General features: G+C 43.5%; 1 protein-coding gene across 3 annotated transcripts in view; it reads left to right on the top strand.

The window, feature by feature from the left end:
* The first annotated feature begins 1713 nt into the window (after window positions 1–1713).
* FBXO21 (F-box protein 21) overlaps window positions 1714–20565 on the top strand; it is a 47011-nt gene continuing 28159 nt past the window's right edge. For 2 of the 3 annotated variants that reach the window (XM_042961500.1, XM_042961499.1), the window contains exons 1-7: window positions 1714–1977; window positions 2854–2989; window positions 5322–5416; window positions 12141–12262; window positions 15221–15367; window positions 15671–15807; window positions 16894–17030. In XM_042961500.1, coding sequence (XP_042817434.1) covers window positions 1739–1977; window positions 2854–2989; window positions 5322–5416; window positions 12141–12262; window positions 15221–15367; window positions 15671–15807; window positions 16894–17030 — 1013 coding nt within the window. In that variant the 5' untranslated portion in view covers window positions 1714–1738. Of the gene's footprint in view, window positions 1978–2098; window positions 2438–2853; window positions 2990–5321; window positions 5417–12140; window positions 12263–15220; window positions 15368–15670; window positions 15808–16893; window positions 17031–20565 lie in introns of those variants that run through there. The other variant, XM_042961501.1, reaches the window with a different exon arrangement.

Genomic DNA, 20565 nt, shown 5'->3' with positions numbered 1-20565 from the left:
CTCAGTGGCAGTTAGTACATTCACAATGTTCAACCACCACCTCTATCTAGTTCCAAAATATTGGAACAGTTTCTCCTCATTCCTCTATAACATACTTTCATCCAGTACTTTCCCTGTGTCGGGCACTGTTCTATGCACTTTACCTCAATGTACTCATTTAATTCTGTTGACAGTCCCATTCTTATTATTATCCCCATTTTACAGATAAGAAGCTGCCCCTCAGAAACTCTGACCTGTTCGAGCTAAACAGCTCGTTAGACAATTGCAAATGATAGACAATTATTGAGGATCGACTATGTGTAGGGTCTGGGCCACGTCACTGGGCACCCACAGGTGATCAAGTGCCGTCCCGATGCTGAAGTTGCTTTTGATCTAGCAGGAAAGACAAAGGTTGGATAGTTATAAATTAATTAAGTAATGACAAGACTGAAAAATCCTGGGAAGGAATCGTACCTGGGGCAGTGGGGCTGAGGTGAGGGAAGAAATGTCATCTGGAGAGGTTAAGCTAAGGCCTGGAGGAAGAGAAGGAGTAGCTCAAAGGAAGACATTCTAGCACAAAGTATATTCTAGGCAGTGGGGCCAGCATACATGTGAAGGCCAGAAGTGGAAGGAAAGAGACCAGGCTGGCTGGGGCATGGCTAGTGAGGGAGAGAATGGCTTCAGATAGGCAAGGAGAGGTAGACAGGGGTCTATCCCTTTGCAACAATGTTAGAGATTTCAGATTCATTTCTAAGGGCAGTAGGGAGCTATGGATGGCTCACCATCCACTGAGAGTTAACTTTATAACTTTATTACTTCCAGGGCATTCTGATTTCCAAATTGGGGTGGGGGCTACCTTGTTGAGCCTCTAAGTACTGACAACAAATCGTTCTATGCCTGTGTGCCCCCCCCCCCCCCCACTCACCCACCCAACTGGCTTCGAACTCCTGGGAGGCAAAGACAGCATCTTACTCACATCTGTATCTCCAGGGAACACAGCACAGGACCTCGGTTAGTAATAGTAATGGTAATAATAGGCACAGGCACCAAAAAAGAGTGCCCACCCACACCTGGGTGGCAATTCCTGCTTTGAGCGTTCAAACCCAGGCTCTACCATTTTTTGTGTCTGTGACTTTGAACCAGTGGCTCCCACCTTTATGAGCCTTATTTTCCTTATTCCTTATTATTTCCTTAATGATACTAGAATGGGTATCATTACAGTAGGTAACACAGAGGGCTCGAATAAGGAGAAAGAACCTGTAGAATGCTTGGCACGGTACCCTCTCAAGAATATTAAATTAGCTGTTATTACAGCATACTGGTTTAGAGCACAGTCAGGCACAAGCCAAGCGGATCTGAATTAACATCTAGGACACGGGATTCTGAGTAAGTCCGTTTATCTCCCTGAAGCTCAGTTTCCCCATCTGTAACTCAAGGAGATAAAAGTTGGTAGGGTTATTGGGAAGATCTGATGAGCTCATGCACAGGAAGCGCTCCGGACACATAATCAAAAAGGGAATCTGCTTTGATCGCTGGTTCGCAGCCGCAGGGCCCACAGCACAGCTGGTTTGTAAGAACGGGTTTCCCTGGGTCAGCCGTGGCCCGCGTCGCGGGCGGGGGGGGTGGGGGGGGTGGGGGGGGAGGGGGTGGCCACGGGTGTGGGCGGGGCGACCTGGGGCCCGGCCCCTCGAGGCGGGTGGGCGGGGCGAAGCGGAGGGCCCTGGCGCGCGCGCGCGGCGGGCCCAGGTACGCGGACAAGATGGCGGCGGCAGCGGTCGACAGCGCGATGGAGGTGGTGCCGGCGCTGGCGGAGGAGGCCGCGCCCGAGGCGGCGGGCCTCAGCTGCCTCGTCAACCTGCCCGGCGAGGTGCTGGAGTACATCCTGTGCAGCGGCTCGCTGACGGCCGCCGACATCGGCCGCGTCTCCAGCACCTGCCGGCGGCTGCGCGAGCTGTGCCAGAGTAGCGGGAAGGTGTGGAAGGAGCAGTTCCGGGTGAGGTGAGCCGGCCGCCCCGCCGCCCGCGCCCCCGCCCTGCGCCCCCTGGGCCCGGGCCTGGCCGGCCCGCGCCGCCGCCTCCCTGCTCGCGCGCGGACCCCTCCCCGGAGGCCACCCCCGGACCCCTGCCCGCGGACCGACAGACAAAGGCCTCCAGGCCGCCGGCTCCCCGGGCCCCTCGGGTCCACGCCGCTGCCCAAATTGCGCATCGGGAAGCGCCCGGCAGCCGGGCCCGCCTTAGAGGGTCACGACGGTAGGATCCCTGCTGATCCATCCCGCGCGCTTCTTTGTGCCCGACTCCGAGTTAAAATGTTTACATGGATCCGGCGATGCAGTGATCTTAACAGCCCTTGGAGGAAGCGGACGCAGCATCATCCCCTGCTTGCGGGCGGAGAGCACAGATTTCGATGTGGGACCGCGGAAAAATCTGGCCCTGGCACACTCGCCGTGTGACCTTGCGGGGTAGCGACTTCCCTTCCTTTTGAGCCTCATGCATCGACTTTAGGCGGTGATAATTAGACCTACCTTTTGCTGCTAGTTATTAAATGAGATGATGTGTAAGGAGCATTTACGCGGGGCCCGGCTCTTGGGAGGCGCGCAGGAAATGTTAGCAGCCCTTGTCGTCACTATTATTGTTGCTGCAACTGGCCCCATTTTATAGATGGGGAGCGGAGACACAGCATTCTTACTGCTACGCCAAGGTCACGCCGCGAGCGAGTGCGTGCGTGCCGGGTGGAGATTTGAACTGGGTCCATCGCCAGGGCCCCTAGTGCCGCTTAAAGCATACTGCTCTTTCCCTGTGTCTCAAGGCTGCCTTTGATTTCGCGTGTCTGCCTTTGAGTCTCTGTGAAGCTGAGGGGGTGTTTCTCTCCTTGTAGGTGGCCTTCCCTTATGAAACACTACAGCCCCACCGACTACGTCAATTGGTTGGAGGAGTATAAAGTTCGGCAGAAAGCTGGGTTAGAAGCCCGGAAGATCGTAGCCTCCTTCTCAAAGAGGTTCTTTTCAGAGCACGTAAGGATCTGTTGATGTAGCTCCCGGCTTTTGCCTACTGTGGTGCATGTGTCTGGGTCTGGAGGCTGTAGCTCATCCAGCTCTTTTCCGTATCCGTTTTTCAGTCCTCACGATCCCTTACTCACTTAGGTGGCCGCAAGAGTCATTGTGTCCTTTTCCTCCTATCCAACAACACGAAGCCATTTGTCCCTGCCAGCTTTACTTTTCTAAAGCCAGCGAGAGAATGGGGCCGGAGGGGGAGGGACGGAACTGCGGCACAATGTAGAGGGAATCCAGATCAGCATTCTTTCCCTGCAAGGGGGTTAAACCTATTTTTCGGAGCCTCCCCTTGAGTTGGGGAATCATCAGTGATTGAACCGCTGTACAGATTTCACCCAGTAGTTTTCCCGGAAGGGTTGGCGAAATTAATACAGTTTTTCTTCTCTGTGGCTTTGAAGATTCTAACCCGTGGTGAATAGCACTATTTGTTAGGGTAGCAGAGGATTAGAAGCGATCTGTAAGTCAGAATTATTATTCCCTCAGCTAAATTATCTTACATTACATATCGTTATCCCCGAAAAGTTTTTGTGTGTTTGTTGTTTTTCCTAATATTGCTGAAATGCAGGGGGTTTTGTTGTTTGTGTTTTCCCACAAAGTGTCTCAGAATTTCTGTATCAGGTCCTGGTTCTTTTTGTAACTCTGGGAAATAGTTCACACTAATCTTTTAAATTTATTTCTTAGTACAGGGGTTGGGGGGAGGTCTGGAAGTAGAGCCAGTCTGATTTATTTATTTTTGGTTTTTTTTTTTTTTTTTTTTAAGTAAACTGTACGCCCAATGGGAGGCTTGAACTCATGACCCCTGAGATCAAGAGTCACATGCTCTACCAAATGAGCCAGCCAGGCACCCCTGATTTATTTTACTATCATGGTTTACCGAAGATTAATTCCTCTTTTCTTCTTTCTTTCTTTCTTTCTTTCTTTCTTTCTTCTTTCTTTCTTTCTTTCTTTCAAGATTTTATTTTTAAGTAATCTCTACACTCTATATGGGGCTTGAATTTACAACCCCAGGATCAAGAGTTGCATGCTCTACCGACTGAGCCAGCAAAGCACCCCGATCAATTCCTGTTTTCTAATGTTAATTAATATTACTTCATAGGGTTCATACATGCAGAGTGTTTTCAAGGCTTTTCAAGTTTTGAAGGGGAAAATTTGAACTTTGGACAAATTTGAACTTATTCTTCTGTGGAGAATAAAACTAGATACTCCCCAGTATAATTCATTTCTATAAATAAACGTTCGTTGATATTAGGATGCATAGTTTATGTTCTGGATGAGCCATGTCCTGGCTGAAAGCATTCATACCATATTTTAAAAACTGGTACAAATTGTTTATGGGTGCTAGATATATTTGATGCACTTTGTCATGGGCTGCTGGTTTGCAGCTCCTACTTCTAGTCCAACTGGTTTTGTGTGCATTTTTAACAGCCTGTGTGTTTGTCCAATAATGATGAATTGTTATGTTTCTTCCTTAGCTCCCTCTTTCCCTGTACCACTGCCTAATTAGAAGTATGTCAAAGACTTTGAACATAGTAGGAATATACTTAAGATTGATCAGTGGGCGAATGATTACTTTGGCTCAGGACCTTTCTATTCCTGTGTTCTCTGCATGCACACAGGTTGACATGAAATTTCCTGGCTACTTTTAAAACCAAGTTGGGGGGCGCCTGGGTGGCTCAGTCAGTTAAGCGTCCGACTTCAGCTCAGGTCATGATCTCACGGCTCGGCTCATGAGTTGGAGCTCCGCATCGGGCTCTGTGCTGACAGCTCAGAGCCTGGAGCCTGCTTCAGGTTCTGTGTCTCCCCCCTTTTCTCTGCCCCTCCCCTTCTCATGTTCTGTCTCTCAAAAAAATAAAAAAATGTTTAAAAAAAAAAGTGTTAAAAAAAAAAAAAGTGGAAGAATTAATAGAATTTTAAAGCTCATTGGTACCATCACCTAAATTTACAGAGGAGAAAATAGGCCCAGTGAGTTGAGTTACTTGCCCAAAGTACTAGACTTCTCTCTCTGGGTCTCTGCTCCTACTTGACTGCCTCACAAATTGCATGAAATCATTGTGAATTATGATACTGAAGCTACAGACTATGAAAATATAATTAATGCACAATTGACAATAAAATCTGAACAACTTATTGATACTGGACATTACTTTCCAGCCATGGTGAGTGGTACAAGATAGCGTAGGATAGCAGTTACCACTGCCACGAACATGAGCACCTTTGTATCTCAGATTTGTGTAGGAGAGTGACAGCACTGTTGCCTGTGACTGAGGCCTGTTTGTATATGTCTTCTTCATAGGTCCCTTGTAATGGTTTTAGTGACATAGAGAATCTTGAGGGACCAGAGATATTTTTTGAGGATGAACTGGTGTGTATCCTAAATATGGAAGGAAGGTAAGTCATAGTTTTAGCAGGGATTGTTTTTTGTTTGTTTGTTCTAATAATAATGCCCAGAATTAACTGCTATAATTTGTATGTGGCCGAGCCCTGGGACATGTGCTTCCCAATCTTTCATGTCTTGCTGTAATTATATTTTTGAAAAATTCTGTGTAAATAATATAAATACACTGAGACAATTGATATTTAAATAAACCTTACAAAAATCTTTTTGGGAAGAAAAGAGAATGTGTATTTGTTCCCACTGTAGGTCACATACGGGGCTCTGGGAACTTGTATCTGTTATGCCATTTAGTAATATAAACTACCCTTCCTTTATTATGACCTCTCCATCCACCATCACTGAATTTGTCTGTTATGGGTTGATTTTTTTTTTTTAAAATTTCTTAGGCATTCTTAATGGATGATTTTTTTTTTTTTTTTTTTAACAATTTCTGAATTTGGGTAAGAAGTCATCTTACTTTGGCTATGAACATTCTAGGTATCTGGTTGAGTCCTTCTTTTATGTCTCCTGATCAAGAAGAATCCATCATCTCTTGGTTGTTGCTTACAAATTTTTATGCCTTCTATTTTCTGCTGTGAAGGTTAATTTCCAATTTACCTAAAAAGATGACTTGGCTTCCAGTGTAACATACCTGTGGAAAAGGTTTTCTGCTCTAACAGTTTGGAAACTATTAGTGATGGAAGGTAGAAACATAGCTTAGCATCTTCCTTAAGAGAGCTCATTGTGATATGTCTCACAAACAAGAAGTAAGGTATTCTTCTTGTTTTTAAAGGGATTTAGGAGAGAGAAATGTCTATCAGTGGAACAACTGTAGGGGAGAGGTAAGATGTGCCACTATTCTAGGCCTTGGATGAGTTCAGATGCAGAGGTCATTTTTCCGTTTCTATTTTGGTTTATCTATAAATGAATTAAAGTATGATCTAATAGTCAGCATTGTGCAGCCTTAAAAATAAAAGCTGGCTGTCTTTTTTACATATGTATGCATATACTTTAAAATACATAAATGTAACATATATACTAAGTTTATTAGTTATCTTTTAATTTTTTTTTTAACATTTATTCGTCCTTGAGAGAGAGAGGCAGAGCATGAGCAGGGGACAGGGAGAGAGAGACACACACAGAATCCGAAGCAGGTTCCAGGCTCTGAGCTGTTTGTTAGCACAGAGCCCGACACGGGGCTTGAACTTACAAACTGCGAGACCATGCCCTGAGCCGAAGTCGGAGGCTCAACCGACTGAGCCACCCAGGCGCTCCAAGTTGTTTTAGTTTTGATTTGATGTTGAGTGCAGACTTTGTTTCTTTTTGCTTATGCTGTTTCTCCCTTCCTCCTTACTCCCTCCATTTGTGTTGGTTTCCCAGCCCCGCCCCTGTAATTAACTTAGGTTGCCAACTTAGGTTGTGTTCCTCATGCCAATATGCATCGACATACGTGGGGATGGGAGCACATCGTTATTTCACAAAATTGTGATCATTAAATAGGTACTTTCCTGTATCTTTTTTTTTCTCATTCAGCATTACCTTGTGGAAATCTAATCAACTGATTTGATTCATTTTATTAACAGCCGTTTACTGTTTACAGTATGTACCACAGTTTATTTAACTACCCTGCTATCGATGAATAACCACTACCTTCTCCATCTTATGTTCCTGGGGAGGGTGATGTTTTTCGTGGTGTCATTTCTAAGTAATAGGCTCGTAGGAATGAGTGTCCCAGGTCAGGCTATAGAATGTTATTGAAAAACATAAAAGATAGCGTGTCCTTGGGTGGGGAGACTTATTATCACAAAAATGTCAGTTCTTCTAAAATTAACACATAACCCTAGTGCCATTCCATTTCAGTTCCAAAAAGAGTTTGGGGACAGGAGTTTTTTTTGTGTGTGTTTTAATTGGATAATATTGGCATAAAATATATTGAGAACAATAAATTCACTAGAAAAGCCAGAAAAAACAATTTTTAAATAATCACAATGTAAGACTTGCATCACTAGATGATAGGGCATATGGTAAAGCTAGCTGTAATCAAAACAATATAATGTTTAAATGAAAGTTGAGAGCGACATCAGTGATAATAATTCAGAAACAGGTCCCAGCATAGAAGATAATCTATTTAAAGTCAGAGGGGGAAAGATGGCATATTTAATAAATAGTATTGGAGGTAACTGAATATTCATCTGGAAGAAATTAGAACATCATGTAGCAAAATTAAGTTCCACAAGATTAAATTACCTAAATTTAAAAGTTATCACAATGAAAATCCCTCAATTAAATAGACTTCGTGTCCAATCTAGGGAGACCTACCTAACCAAGACTGATAATACAAAAGCAGTACAAGAATATAGACAAAGGGTTTTTCAATAAGAAATAAACTTCCCTATGAGCAAAGAAACTGTAAAGAAAGCCAATAGAATTCTTAAAATTTTTAAGAGGAAATTGAAAAATGTACAAAGGAGGAGGACATTCAGAAAAGAGCAAATCCAAGTAGCTGAGAATCATGTAGATCTTTAAATTTACTCTTCACAGAAATGTTAAGTAGTAACAAAATATTGCTTTTTTCACCTCTCTCGTTGGCAAAATGACTAAATAGGCACAGCCAATTAAAAAGTATACTGTTGGGGCACCTGGGTGGCTTAGTCAGTTAAGTGTCTGACCAGCTCAGGTCATGATCACAGCTCATGGGTTCGAGCCCCACATCAAGGTCTGTGCTGACAACTCAGAGCCTGAAGCCTGCTTTGGATTCTGTGTCTCCCACTCTCTGTCCATCCCCTGCTCACATGCTGTCTCTTTCTCCTTCAAAAATAAATATTAAAAAAAATTTTTTTAATTAAAAAAAAAAGTATAGTGTTATCATCTTTTTAGAAGTAAATGTCATAGATATGTCACCCCTTGGCCTGACATAATTTGAGCCTAAAACAGGGTTGTTTTTAAATGACAGGGAATATGCTCACGTTTGTAAATATTTTGGGATACTTTACATTTGTAAATATTTTGGGTATTCTTGAAGGAGCCTGTTTGTTTTCATTCCCGGCAAATGCTTATTGTGCAAATACAGAAAGTATAAAAAGGAAGAAGGATAGTTTTCCAAAAATGCTAAAGCATTAATCTCTGGATATTTGAAAATATTTTGCTTTTATGGTGTTCTGTGTGGTCTTTAAAAAGAGTACATCTTCAATAAAGATTTGAAACAACATATTAAAAATGGCATACACTGTACTTGAGAAAATGACCCAGAGTGACCATCACTGAAACATTTCAGTAAACCTACTGGATTTTAAAAGAAAAGTCCTTTGGGCATCCAAGCAAAAAAGATGAAGTCACTTACAAGGGAAAGAAAATCAGAATATCATCAGACTTTTCAACAACTGCTCTGTGTCAGAGGAAAAAACAATAACATATTTAAGATGCTCAAGGATCAAAAATGTCAGCCAAGGATTTTTATATCCAGCCAAACTGACTTCCAAGTATAAAGACTGCAGACCCAAACTTACCAACTTGCAAGGACTCAGGGACTTTTGAGCCCTTCATGAGAAATGTTCTAGAAAATAGGACAGTGTCAGACAACCAAAACAACCAGAGAGACACTGACACAAGGACTAATGGTGACCATCAAATCCGTATTTATTTGTAGGATTACATCCAAGTGACAGTTAATAGGGTAGAAGGTATTGTATGTAATGGCCGTAAACCCTTTTAATATAGATGTAGTACAACTGTTTAAAAAGCTGAGCAGAGAATAGGGCAGAATGTAAGCAAAATAAATTTAGCTCTTTTCAGTACTCATCAAGGTGATAAATATATTGGTCTCGTTATTCTGAGGCTTGGTATATGTATGTTTCTAAGAGAGATGTGGAATAAAGCAGACGAGTAACTAGGTGATATTCTAAGTCATCTCTGGTATCCTGGATAAGTAGAGTATTCCTGGAAGAAAGAAAGCTATAGATACAGAATAGAAACTGGTAAAAAACTATAGTTCTGAATTTGATTTAGAAGTGTCAGTATGAATTCCTGATGTATATTTAAAAATAATGTAGGTGTATGTGTGTGTGTGTGTGTGTGTGTGTGTATACACACATAGATACATGAGATTTATTATTTCTATCCATTGAAAAGGTTCAGAAACAACAACCAGCCTAGTAGAAATCATGATCCCTAGTAGTCAGACAGTGGTCTTAATATACCATTTCCCATCAAAAGAAGCCAGGGTTTTGGGGAAAGGGCTGATTCTAGGTCTTATACAGGAATTGTAAAAGATCAGGCTGGAGAATCTTGAAAGCCTGGAACCAGGTATCAGGAGAAGTACCAATATTTCATGTTGTAAGTGTTCAGGGACCAACATGGAGAGGCTTCCATTGGCCAGAGATAGGATTTGAGCAGTAGCGTGGATAATAACTGGAATGGGTTGAAACACACCAACTGCGTTTAGCTCCGCTAGTTCATAATAATACTTAGCAACAACTAATTGTTCACCTCTGGAGGGTAATAGAAATCCAAATTATTATTATTTTGAAAAACAGTAAAAGGAAAGACATGAGCATTTATCCCGCCTTTCCTATATATTGTGCCGTTGGGGGAGCCAAATAGTAGATGAGAGGAAATTATTCCTTATAGAAATACTCTGGCTAATAAATGAAGAAGGGATGGTGGAATTAGAATATCGCCACTTTGCGACCTCTAACGAATTAACAGACCTGGGCACTGAGGAGCAGTGGCTGCTAACGTCACCAAAGAGACAGCCAAGGCGCGATTGCCTCCTGATGGAAGGACTTCCTTGCCAAATAAACAGAATCTGAATCTGATCAAGCCTCTACATCCAATTTGCAGGGAATTCAGAAGACAGAAGAGCATGTGAAACTATACCTTGTGGATGCAGTCAGCAGATTCCAGACTGGGAAATTCAGGTCACACAACCAGGTTTCTTCAGCAAATAAAGTGCAAGGGACAGAAAAGATGGAGGGGATCCTGTGGATTAAGGGACTTGAAAGACCTCAAAACTGGCTAGAGAGTTTAGGGCCGTACGTTTGGTGAGGCAGTGATGAGCATGGAGGTGCGGGTTGTGATTGCTGTGGATGGGAGGAGAGGGTCTTGGAGTACTTCTGGGGTGTCTGCAAAGTTTCTCGGCCTGAGTGGTGGATACAGGGTTGTTTGCCTTATACTAATGCATTAAGCTGCTTACTTGTTTCATGCACTTTTCTAGATTGACACACTTTACAACTCAAAGGTTAAAAGGCTGGTGGAACCTAGCTCTGCTGACGGTCATTTACTAACTGAAGAGTGAGAGGCCTTTATTTCTGAAGTCACGCAGATAAAGTAATCGCTGTCACCCTGTTTCCCATGATCCCCATGTGCATTTGGTATGTCTGGTGAAGTATCTCATCCACTAGCAAGTATTTATTGAGCTTCTGCTGTGTGCCAGACCTATCCCGGGCACTGAGGATACAGCGGTGAACGACAACAGAAAGCACTGCGTCTGTGGGGCTTACCTTCCAGTGGGGGAGAGAGTCACTAACCTAGTAAGATGATTTAGTACATTAGAAGAGGAGAGGGGGCTCTAGACAGATACTAACCAGGCAAGAGGGTGAAGCGGGGAGAGGGGAGAAGGCCTTACTCAAAATGGCATTTGAATGAAAACCTGAAAGGGGGTGAGGGTGGAGGTTGCAAATCTCCAGGGAACGAACCTTCCAGTCAAGGACCTGAGAGTGCTGAGGCCCCAGGTGAGCACCACCGAGCGTGATGGCACAGCAGGGAAGCCAGTGTGGCTGGAGGCCGGACAGAGATGGGGAATAGCAGGAATTGAGGTTAGAGAGGTCATGGGGCAAGAGTTTAACGCACCGTCGTTAGGACTGGAGCTTTTACTTTGAGCGAGGTGGAAAATCCCTGGAGACTTGGGTACGGGATTTTTGTGCCGTGACTTAACATGTTAACTGAAGCGCTCTGGCTGCCGTGTGGAGGGGCAGGATTTGAAGCTGGAAGCTCAGTGAGGACGCAGATGAGCTAGTGAGAAGTGTTCACCTGTCCGATACACGTTGAAGATGGAACTGATAGCTCTGGTGGATGGCTGGAATGGTCTGCGAGAGCAGGCCACCAAGGAGGGCAGGGTGGCCCCAAGGTTTGCGGCCTGACTGCAGCAGCAGAGTCGTGTTCACCCGAGACATTTCAGGAGCTCACCGGATATCCGAGCGGGGATGTGGAGTAGCAGTTGCACGTAAGGAGAAGTATGTTCTGGGAAATAAGTTGAAGGCTGCCAGAAACAATATTTGAAACCATGAGACTGGATGAGATCACCATGGCCGTGATCGTAGAGAAGGTCGGCCGCCCAGGGCCTGAGTTCCCTGAGGCAGGTGCCCAGCGGCCAGCAAAGGATTCCAGACGCCTCACCCTTAGCTCCTGAGCCTCGACCAACTTTTCAGCCCCAGCTGAAAAGCCCCAGCTTTTCGGGTTTCTCTTGGATTTCCTTTTAGTCAATCTGAAGCCACGCGGGTCAGTGTTTCTTGGATTTCAGCACTACTGATTCAGTGTTACATTACAGATGCAAAGTCCTAAATTGTGTTGTCTGCTTCTGTGATAACAAGTGCTGTGTGGTCATGAACCAATTATATTCTTCTTGTTAAGTAGACTCTTTACATGCTGTAATTAGTGTGAAGGGAAGTAAAAAAAAAAAAAAAGTAATCGGAGGTTTTTATAGTGTCTTGATTCTCATTGGCTTGTTTGTTTGTTTTCCAGAAAAGCTCTGACTTGGAAGTACTACGCTAAAAAAATTCTTTACTACCTACGCCAACAGAAAATTTTAAATAACCTAAAGGCATTTCTTCAGCAGCCTGATGACTATGAATCGTACCTTGAAGGTGAGGTCTCAGCGATGATCTTCCAATAGGCAGCTAAGTTGTCGCTCTCAGCAGTAGTGGATACCGTCCCCAAGGGTGGAGCAGTGGAAACGTGGACCGGGCCGGGCCGCGTGGGCTTCTGGAGGTGGGATTGTGTGGTCTGATCACTTAGGTAGGCAGAACTGCTCACCCTAGAGCTCAGATTTTGCCAGAATATTTGGCCGTCAGCTGAAGCAAGACAGCGCCTTCTGAAGATGCACCATCAGTTCAAAGCACGAGGCTGATATTTTAGCTAATGAGGTTAAATTCCCTGTTTGTCTAAGCTTTCAAGCGTCATTTCCGAATCAGAAATAAATGTATCCAGTTTTGTCTCCATGGGACCTCATGCAGATCCCTTCACCTCCCTGGTTGGAGTTTAAGGAGGATGAAGTGCCCTCGCGCATCAGTGAGTCTGCTTGTCCATAATGAGAAGTGAGGAGGAAGAAGTTGAGTGGACGGACGCGGTGAAGGGAATAACTTTCTGTTCCTGCTAAATCGGGCAAGAACAAAATGTGACTTAATTTTTTCTTTTAACTACTTTAAATTCCTAGCGTATCACACAAACGCTCCCATAAGTCATGGTTACGGAGTACAGATACGCCTGTCCGTTCACTTTCATTCCCTGCTCCCCACAATTTACCCAGTTCGCCGGTTTTCTTCCTTGCCAGCATTTCCGTGGTCATGTCCCCGCTCTGTTACTGTTGTCGTGCGGGCTGTCACCAGCTCTCCCAGCAGCAGCTTTCTGCGTAGCACTTGCTTCCCTGAGCCTCATGGCTTCTGACCCCCTAGTGCTAGTCCAGCCTGAAACCTGGCCTTTCCACCACTCCGAGTGGCCACCTGATTTCCTTTGTTTGTTTGTTGTTGCTTTTCGGTGCCTTCCGTAATCCGGACCTCCCCTAGCCCCAGACTTTTCCCCATTACTCTCCAAAACACACCCTTTGCTCCGGCCAGTGTTGTCCTCCCTCCTGGCTTTGTATCTTCGTTAGTGGTATCCCCCTCTCAAATCCTGCTTGCCCGCAAGAGTTCCAGGTCCTGTGTAACTTCCGCTGAGCTTCTGCTGACTACTGCAACGCGTGCAGATTTTACTTGCCTCGGGAGGGGTGCAGGCAGTAGCATTGACTAGTAGACCATGGTTAATGTCTGTTTCAGGTGCGGGCATTTTTCTCCAACTGATCATTAACTTTCTTGTGTCCCTGGTCCTTTAACGTTATTATGATCCACTGCATATTCCATGGTGCCCAGTGTGGATTCTTACTGATTGTGTGAAAGTCTCATATCCAGAAGGCAGTGAAAAATCTGTTTCAGTTGATTAAAATCAAACAGCCTTATCACCCTGGAATTTTCTATGTGTACTGGAGTTGAGAGTCCCCCACTCTGCTGTTCATTCCACAGTCAGGAACAGTTTAACAGGGTGTGTTTTCTGTAGCTTGTTTATAGAGAGGATTGCTTCTTTTTCATCTTCCAAATACAAAGTAACATGATTTTCCATAACTCATCCAATCAGTACTGTAGGCACTGGGTAGCCATTGAAAGTTTCTAAGTGATTGAGCAGGAAGTTGGCTCCAAGGTTTTGATTCTTGGTGACTGACAAGAATAATCTGATAACTATTAACAAAGTCTAGGAATCATAGCATTAGGATGGAATGGACTTTGGAGAAATCCTGCAGCCAACAGGTGAGGAAACTCCATCCCGAGGAAGCCCAGGAGCCAATCCCTGGCTAGTGGCAAAATTAGCACTGGGGTCCCAACTCTTGTTCACTGCCTTCAGCTCCTTTGGGATGTTGAGTAGCGGGTCAAGATCCTAAATTGAATTTAAATGACTTAAAAAAAAAAGCAATAACTGCCGCTTCCCAAGTGAAATTGTCTTATAACCAAATGATCAAGTTAGCCCTTTGGCATCTGGCTAGAAAATGACCTAAGGTCGGGGCGCCTGGGTGGCTCAGTCATGTAGGCGTCTGACTCTTGACTTCAGCTGGGGTCGTGATCTCACAACTTGTGGGTTCGAGCCCTGTGTGGAGCCCTTCATTGGGCTCCACGCTGCCGGGGCAGAGCCTGCCTAGTATTCTAAATACATACATACGTACGTGATTCTAAACAAATACATACAAAACAAAAGAAAACGACCCAAGGTAATAAAGAGCAGAGAGGTGATTTTCAAGACACCGTGTCTCCAGTGTACTTTGTACAAGTCTTTGGCTACAGGTCCCCTGAGTGTCACTATTTCTGTAATTCAGAGGTATAGTTATCTCCAGAGTTCATTTACTATTTCACCTTTGAGGGGTACAGTTTGTGGAAATCTGTCATTGTGAGGGCTTTCAGCTTTTTAAATTTTTTTTTAAGTAAAGGAACTGGCTTATGCCATTAAGTGTTCAGAGTTCTTGGGAAGATCTCCTTTATAGCATTTATTCCTCTTTGTAATAGAGTATGGGAATATGCTGCATATCACGTGGTTTCTTGAGTCCATGACCTTTGAGAGAGAGTTTGGTTTATTTTTATTTAAAAAAATATATATTTTTTTAATGTTTATTACTTATTTTTGAGAGAGGGAGAGACAGTGCAAACTGGGGAAGAGCAGAGAGAGAGGGAGACACAGAACCCGAAGCAGGCTCCAGGCTCCAAGCTGTCAGCACAGAGCCTGACGTGGGGCTGGAACCCACGAACTGTGAGATCATGACCTGAGCCGAAGCCGGACACCCAACTGACTGAGCCATCCACCCAGGTGCCCCTATTTTATTTTTTTAAAATAAAGTGTGTGAACTCCTTTGTTGTGAGAAGGTTGCTCCTTTTCCATGTATCAGCCACAGGGTCTGGCATCTACAGATGAAGCTTATCTGGCAGGTGGTGGAAAGAAGGATGGCCCCAAGTGTCTGTGCTGAGTGACCAACTAATAGGACGAGGGCAGAAATAGGAATTTATTCAGTGACTCCCGTTTATTTTCAGGCGCTGTATATATTGACCAATACTGCAATCCTCTCTCTGACATCAGCCTCAAAGATATCCAGGCCCAGATTGACAACATCGTAGAGCTGGTCTGCAAAACCCTCCGGGGCATGAACAGTCGCCACCCCAGCTTGGCCTTCAAGGCAGGTGTGGAATTGCTTTGGATCCAACTGTATTTGCAAAAGAAAACCTAGCAGAGCTATTGGTTAATGTGAGAAATTCTGTAGTATGTTTCCATTATGTCACCAAAGAAGCAGTTAATGACACAACCACATGTTCACTTGGAAATGTGAAAGACTTTAACTTCATATTCTTTCCTCCACCCTGGACTGGCAGCACCTACTGAGTATTGTTAGGACATTGCCAGTGTCTGCGTGTGACAGGTCATTTGGGATGCTGGTCACAGCCTTGCCAGTGCTTCTGTCCTCAGAGTAGATCTCTGTGTTTCAGGTGAATCCTCCATGATAATGGAGATAGAACTCCAGAGCCAGGTGCTGGACGCCATGAACTACGTCCTTTATGACCAGCTGAAGTTTAAGGGGAACCGAATGGATTACTATAATGCCCTAAACTTATACATGCACCAGGTAAATGTGGGTGTATTAAAACATAATCATATGTCTTTTTGAAAGCTCATTTTTGATAAATTGTATAGTTTGGGGCACAGATACATGGTCTTTTCATCTCTCAATGCCCAGTGAAACTCACTTTTGCCTCCACTGTAAGGGTATTGCTATGGATTTTTATTTCTTTATAGTGTCCTCTGTGTGAAAACCCTTGATCATTTCCTGTCTAGAAATACACATTTCTCTGACTTTGTTCGGTTAATTTGTGTCTTAATGAACACTAAACTGTGAAACTAATCGTATCTTTTTCCTACACTGGCTTCTAGAAGCGTTGGAAGAAATCTGGCCAGCCGTTTTGGCCAAATTGATACTTCGTTTTTATGTGCTTCCTTCTTGACACTGTTTTCAGATCTATTCTGTTGCTCTGTATGCTAATCTTTTTCTGTCGTATTTCATACACTTTCCTTGAAATGACCTTAAATTCTTTTGGAAGAACAGCCTATCTGCGCTGACAGAGCGGAGCCTGCTTGGCATTGTCTCTCTTTCCCTTTCCCCCTGCCCCTCCCCTGCTCATTCTCTCTCTTTTTGTCTCAAAATAAATGAAACTTAAAAAAATGGAAGAACAGCCTAGATCACAGGTCTGTAGACTTTTTCTGTAAAGGGCCAAACAGGCCTTTTGGTTTGGCAAGCCAGATGCTCTGTGTCCCAACTGCTTAGTTCTGCCATTGTAGTTGAAAGGGGGCACAGACGTTACCAAAACAAACGGGTGCGGCTGTGTTCCAATGAAACTGTATACACGGACATAGAAATTTGAGTTTCATGTAATTTTTAATGTGTCACAAAACGGTATTCTTTTGACTTTCTTTAAACACTAAAAAACGGGAAAGCTCTTCTCATGCGGGCCGTACAGAAACAAGTGGTGGACTTGGCCCGCGGACTGCAGTTTGCAGAGCCTTGATCTAAAAAAAAGCAAATCTTCATCCACTTAAACCACAAAACCTAGTGTCGTTCCTGATGCACAGTGAGTGCCTAGTAAGGACTTGCTTTGAAGGAATGAGAAGGGAGCGTTCGTTTCTGTGAAGCTAAAGGATTTTTTTTCTCCTTCAGGTTTTGATTCGAAGAACAGGAATTCCGATCAGCATGTCTCTGCTCTACTTGACAATTGCCCGGCAGTTGGGGGTCCCACTGGAACCTGTCAACTTCCCCAGTCACTTCTTGTTAAGGTGGTGCCAAGGTGCAGAAGGGTGAGCCACCCATGCCATATGTTGTGATTGGTCCTCGGGATTCACTCCCACTGTGCTGAGAGGAAGTGTGGTAACGGAACAGAGGTCGACTAGGGCACGGTTGGGGGGGGGGGGGCAGCTGTCTTGTTCCTTGGCCATCAGTGTCCGTATTCTGGTTCTGAGAGAAGGGCACTCTGGATCTTTCTGTATCACTTCTTAAAGCTGCATGTGAATTTACAGTCATCTAAAAGTAAGTATAAAGACTAGGACTAGGGGTGCCTGGGTGGCTCAGTCGACTAAGCGTCCGACTTCAGCTCAGGTCATGATCTCACATTCATGAGTTCAAGCCCTGAGTCAGGCTCTGTGCTGACAGCCTGGAGCCTGCTTCCTTTCTGTGTCTCCCTCTCTCTGTGCCTCTCCCTCATTCGCACTCTGTCTCTTTCTGTCTCTCAAAATTAAATAAACGTTAAAAAAAACAAAAAGAGGAATAGAGGAGCACCTGTATGGCTCAGTTGGCTAAGGATCTGCCTCTTGATTTCCGCTCTCACAATTCCTGAGATCAAACACTGTGTCTGGCTCTGCACAGACCGCGTGGAGTCTGCCTCCCTCGCTCTCTGCCCCACACCCGCATGCACATGCACACTCTTTCTCCAAAATAAATAAACATTAAAAAACATGTTTAAGTTTGTTTATTTTGGAGAAAGAGAGTGTGTGTGAATGGAGAGGGGCAGAGAGTGAGGGAGACACAGAATCTGAAGCAGGTTCCAGGCCCCACGCTGTCAGCACAGAGCCCCACGTGGGGCTGGAACTCATGAACCGCAAGATCCCGAACCTGAGCCGAAGTCGGACACTTAACCAGCTGAGTCACCCAGGTGCCCCAAACTAAATAAACTTAAAAAAAAAAAGAGTAGGACTAGGAGTTCAGGATTTTAGGTGGATCTTAAAATGCTTTCGTTGCAAAGCAGATCAGATCAAAGAGTTTTTTGTTTAACAAGGAATCTTGCTTTTTACTTTTTTTTAAGTTTTTATTTAAATTCCAATTAGTTGACATACGGTGTGATGTTAGTTTCCAGCCTACAATTTAGTGATTCAGCACTTCTGTACAACACTTGGTGCCCATCACAACACGTGCACTCCTGAATCTCCATCACCTATTTCTCCCATCCCCCCGTGCACCCCCCCCCCCCCGTAACCATCAGTTTATTCTCTATAGTTAAGAGTCTGTTTCTTGGTTTGCCTTTTTTTTTTCCCCTTTGTTTGTTTTATTTCTTAAATTCCACACATGAGTGGAATCATGTAGTATTTGTCTTTCTCTGATGTATTTTGTTTTGCATAATATCCTCAAGTTCCATCCACATCCTTCCAGATAGTAAGACTTCATTCTTTTTTATGGCTGAGTAATATTCCACTATATATACACACATATGGATATGTATATGTATATACGTATACGGACATGTGTATATACGTATATGTGTATATGTATACACACACATACATATATACATATGCACACATATATATACATATATACATATATGTATATGTATACACACACACATACACCCCACATCTTTTTTATCCATTCACCAGTTGATGGACACTTGGGCTGCTTCCATAATTTGGCTATTGTAGATAATGCTGCTATAAACATAGGGAGCATATATCCCTTTGGATTAGTATTTTTGTATTCTTTGGATAATTACCTAGTAATGTGATTGGTGGATTAACCTTTTGAGGAAGCTTCATACTGTTTTCCAGAATGGAAGCACCAGTTTGCATTCCCACCAACAGTGTGCAAGGGTTCATTCCCCTTTCTCCACATCCTTATCCACGACGGTGTTTCTTGTATTGTTGATATTCACCATTCTGACAGTGTAAGGTGATATGTCATTGTAGTTTTGATTTGTATTTCCCTGATGGCGAGTGATGATGAGCATCTTTTCATGTGTCTGTTGGCTATTTGTATGTCTTCTTTGAAAAAATGTCTATTTGTGTCTTCCGCCCATTTTTAATTGGATTATTTGCTTTTGTAGTGTTGAGTTTTAATGAGTTTTTTTAATATATTTTGGATACTAACCCTTTATTGGATATGTCATTGGCAACTGTCTTTTCCCATTCTGTAGGTTGTCTTTTGGTTTTGTTGATTGTTTCCTTCGCTGTGCAGAAACTTTTTATTTATTTATTTACTTTTTATTTTATTTATTTTTTTGTTCTTTATTTTTGAGAGAGAGAGAGAGAGACAGAGCACTCGCAGGGGTGGGCAGAGAGAGAGGCGAGACACAGAAAGCGAAGCAGGCTCCAGTCTCGGAGCTGTCAGCACAGAACCTGACCCGGGGCTCGAACCCACAGACCCTGCCGTCATGACCTGAGCCAAAGTCGGTCGCTTAACCGACTGAGCCACCCAAGCACCTCAGAAACTTTTTATTTTGATGAAGTCCCGTTTGTTTATTTTTGCTTTTGTTTCTCTTGCCTCTGGAGACCTACTTAGAAAGAAGATGCTACCTGTGCTCCCCTCTATGATTTTAATGGTTGCCTGTCTCGTGTTTAGGTCTTTCATCCATCTTGAATTTATTTTTATGAATGATGTAAGAAAGTGGTCCAGTTTCATTCTTTTGCGTGGAGCTGTCCAGTTTTCCCAACACCATTTGTTGAAGAGACTGTCTTTTCTCCATTGGATATTCTTTCCTGCTTTGTCAAAGATTAATTGATCATATAGTTGTGGGTTCATTTCTGGGTTTTCTGTTCTGTTCACTGATCTGTATGTCTATTTTTGTGTCAGCACCAGACCGTTTAGATCACTACAGCTTTGCAAGATAGCTTGAAGTCTGGAATTGTGATGCCTCCAGCTTCGCTTTTCTTTTTCAAGGTTGCTTTGGCTATTTGGAGTCTTTTGTGGTTCCATACAAATGTTAGGATTGTTTGTTATAACTCTCTGAAAAATGCTGTTGGTGTTTTGAGAGGGATTGCATTAAATGTGTAAATCGCTTTAGGTAGTTTACACGTTTTAACAATATTTATTCTTATCCATGAGTATGGAGTGTTTTTCCATTTTTTTGTGTCTTCAGTTTCTTACATCAGTGTTTTATATTTTTCAGCATACAAATCTTTGACCTCTTTGGTTAGGTTTATTCCTAGGTATCTTACAGTTTTTGGTGCAATTATAAATAGGATTGATTCCTTAATTTCTTTTTGCTGCTTCATTATTGTATAGAAATGCAACAGATTTCTATATGTGGATTTTGTAACTTGCGACTGACGTTACTGAATTCGTGTATCAGTTCTGGCAATTTTTTGGTGGAGTCTTTTAGGGTTTCTACACAGAGTATCATGTCTTCTGCAGATAGTGAAAGTTTGACTTCCTCATTACCGATTTGGGTCCTTTTTATTTCTTTCAGTTGTCTGGTTGCTGAGGCTAGGACTTCCAGTACTGTGTTAAATAGCAGTGGTGAAAGTAAACATCTGTCTTTTTCCTGACTGTAGAGGGAAAGCTGTCAGTTTTTCCCCATTGAGGAGGATATTAGCTGTGTGTTTTTCATATATGGCCTTTATGATG

This window comes from Panthera tigris, chromosome D3 (genome assembly GCF_018350195.1).
Source record: "Panthera tigris isolate Pti1 chromosome D3, P.tigris_Pti1_mat1.1, whole genome shotgun sequence".
In the NCBI taxonomy this organism is placed as follows: Eukaryota; Metazoa; Chordata; class Mammalia; order Carnivora; family Felidae; genus Panthera; species Panthera tigris.
This window is presented reverse-complemented; position numbering and strand designations above follow the sequence as displayed.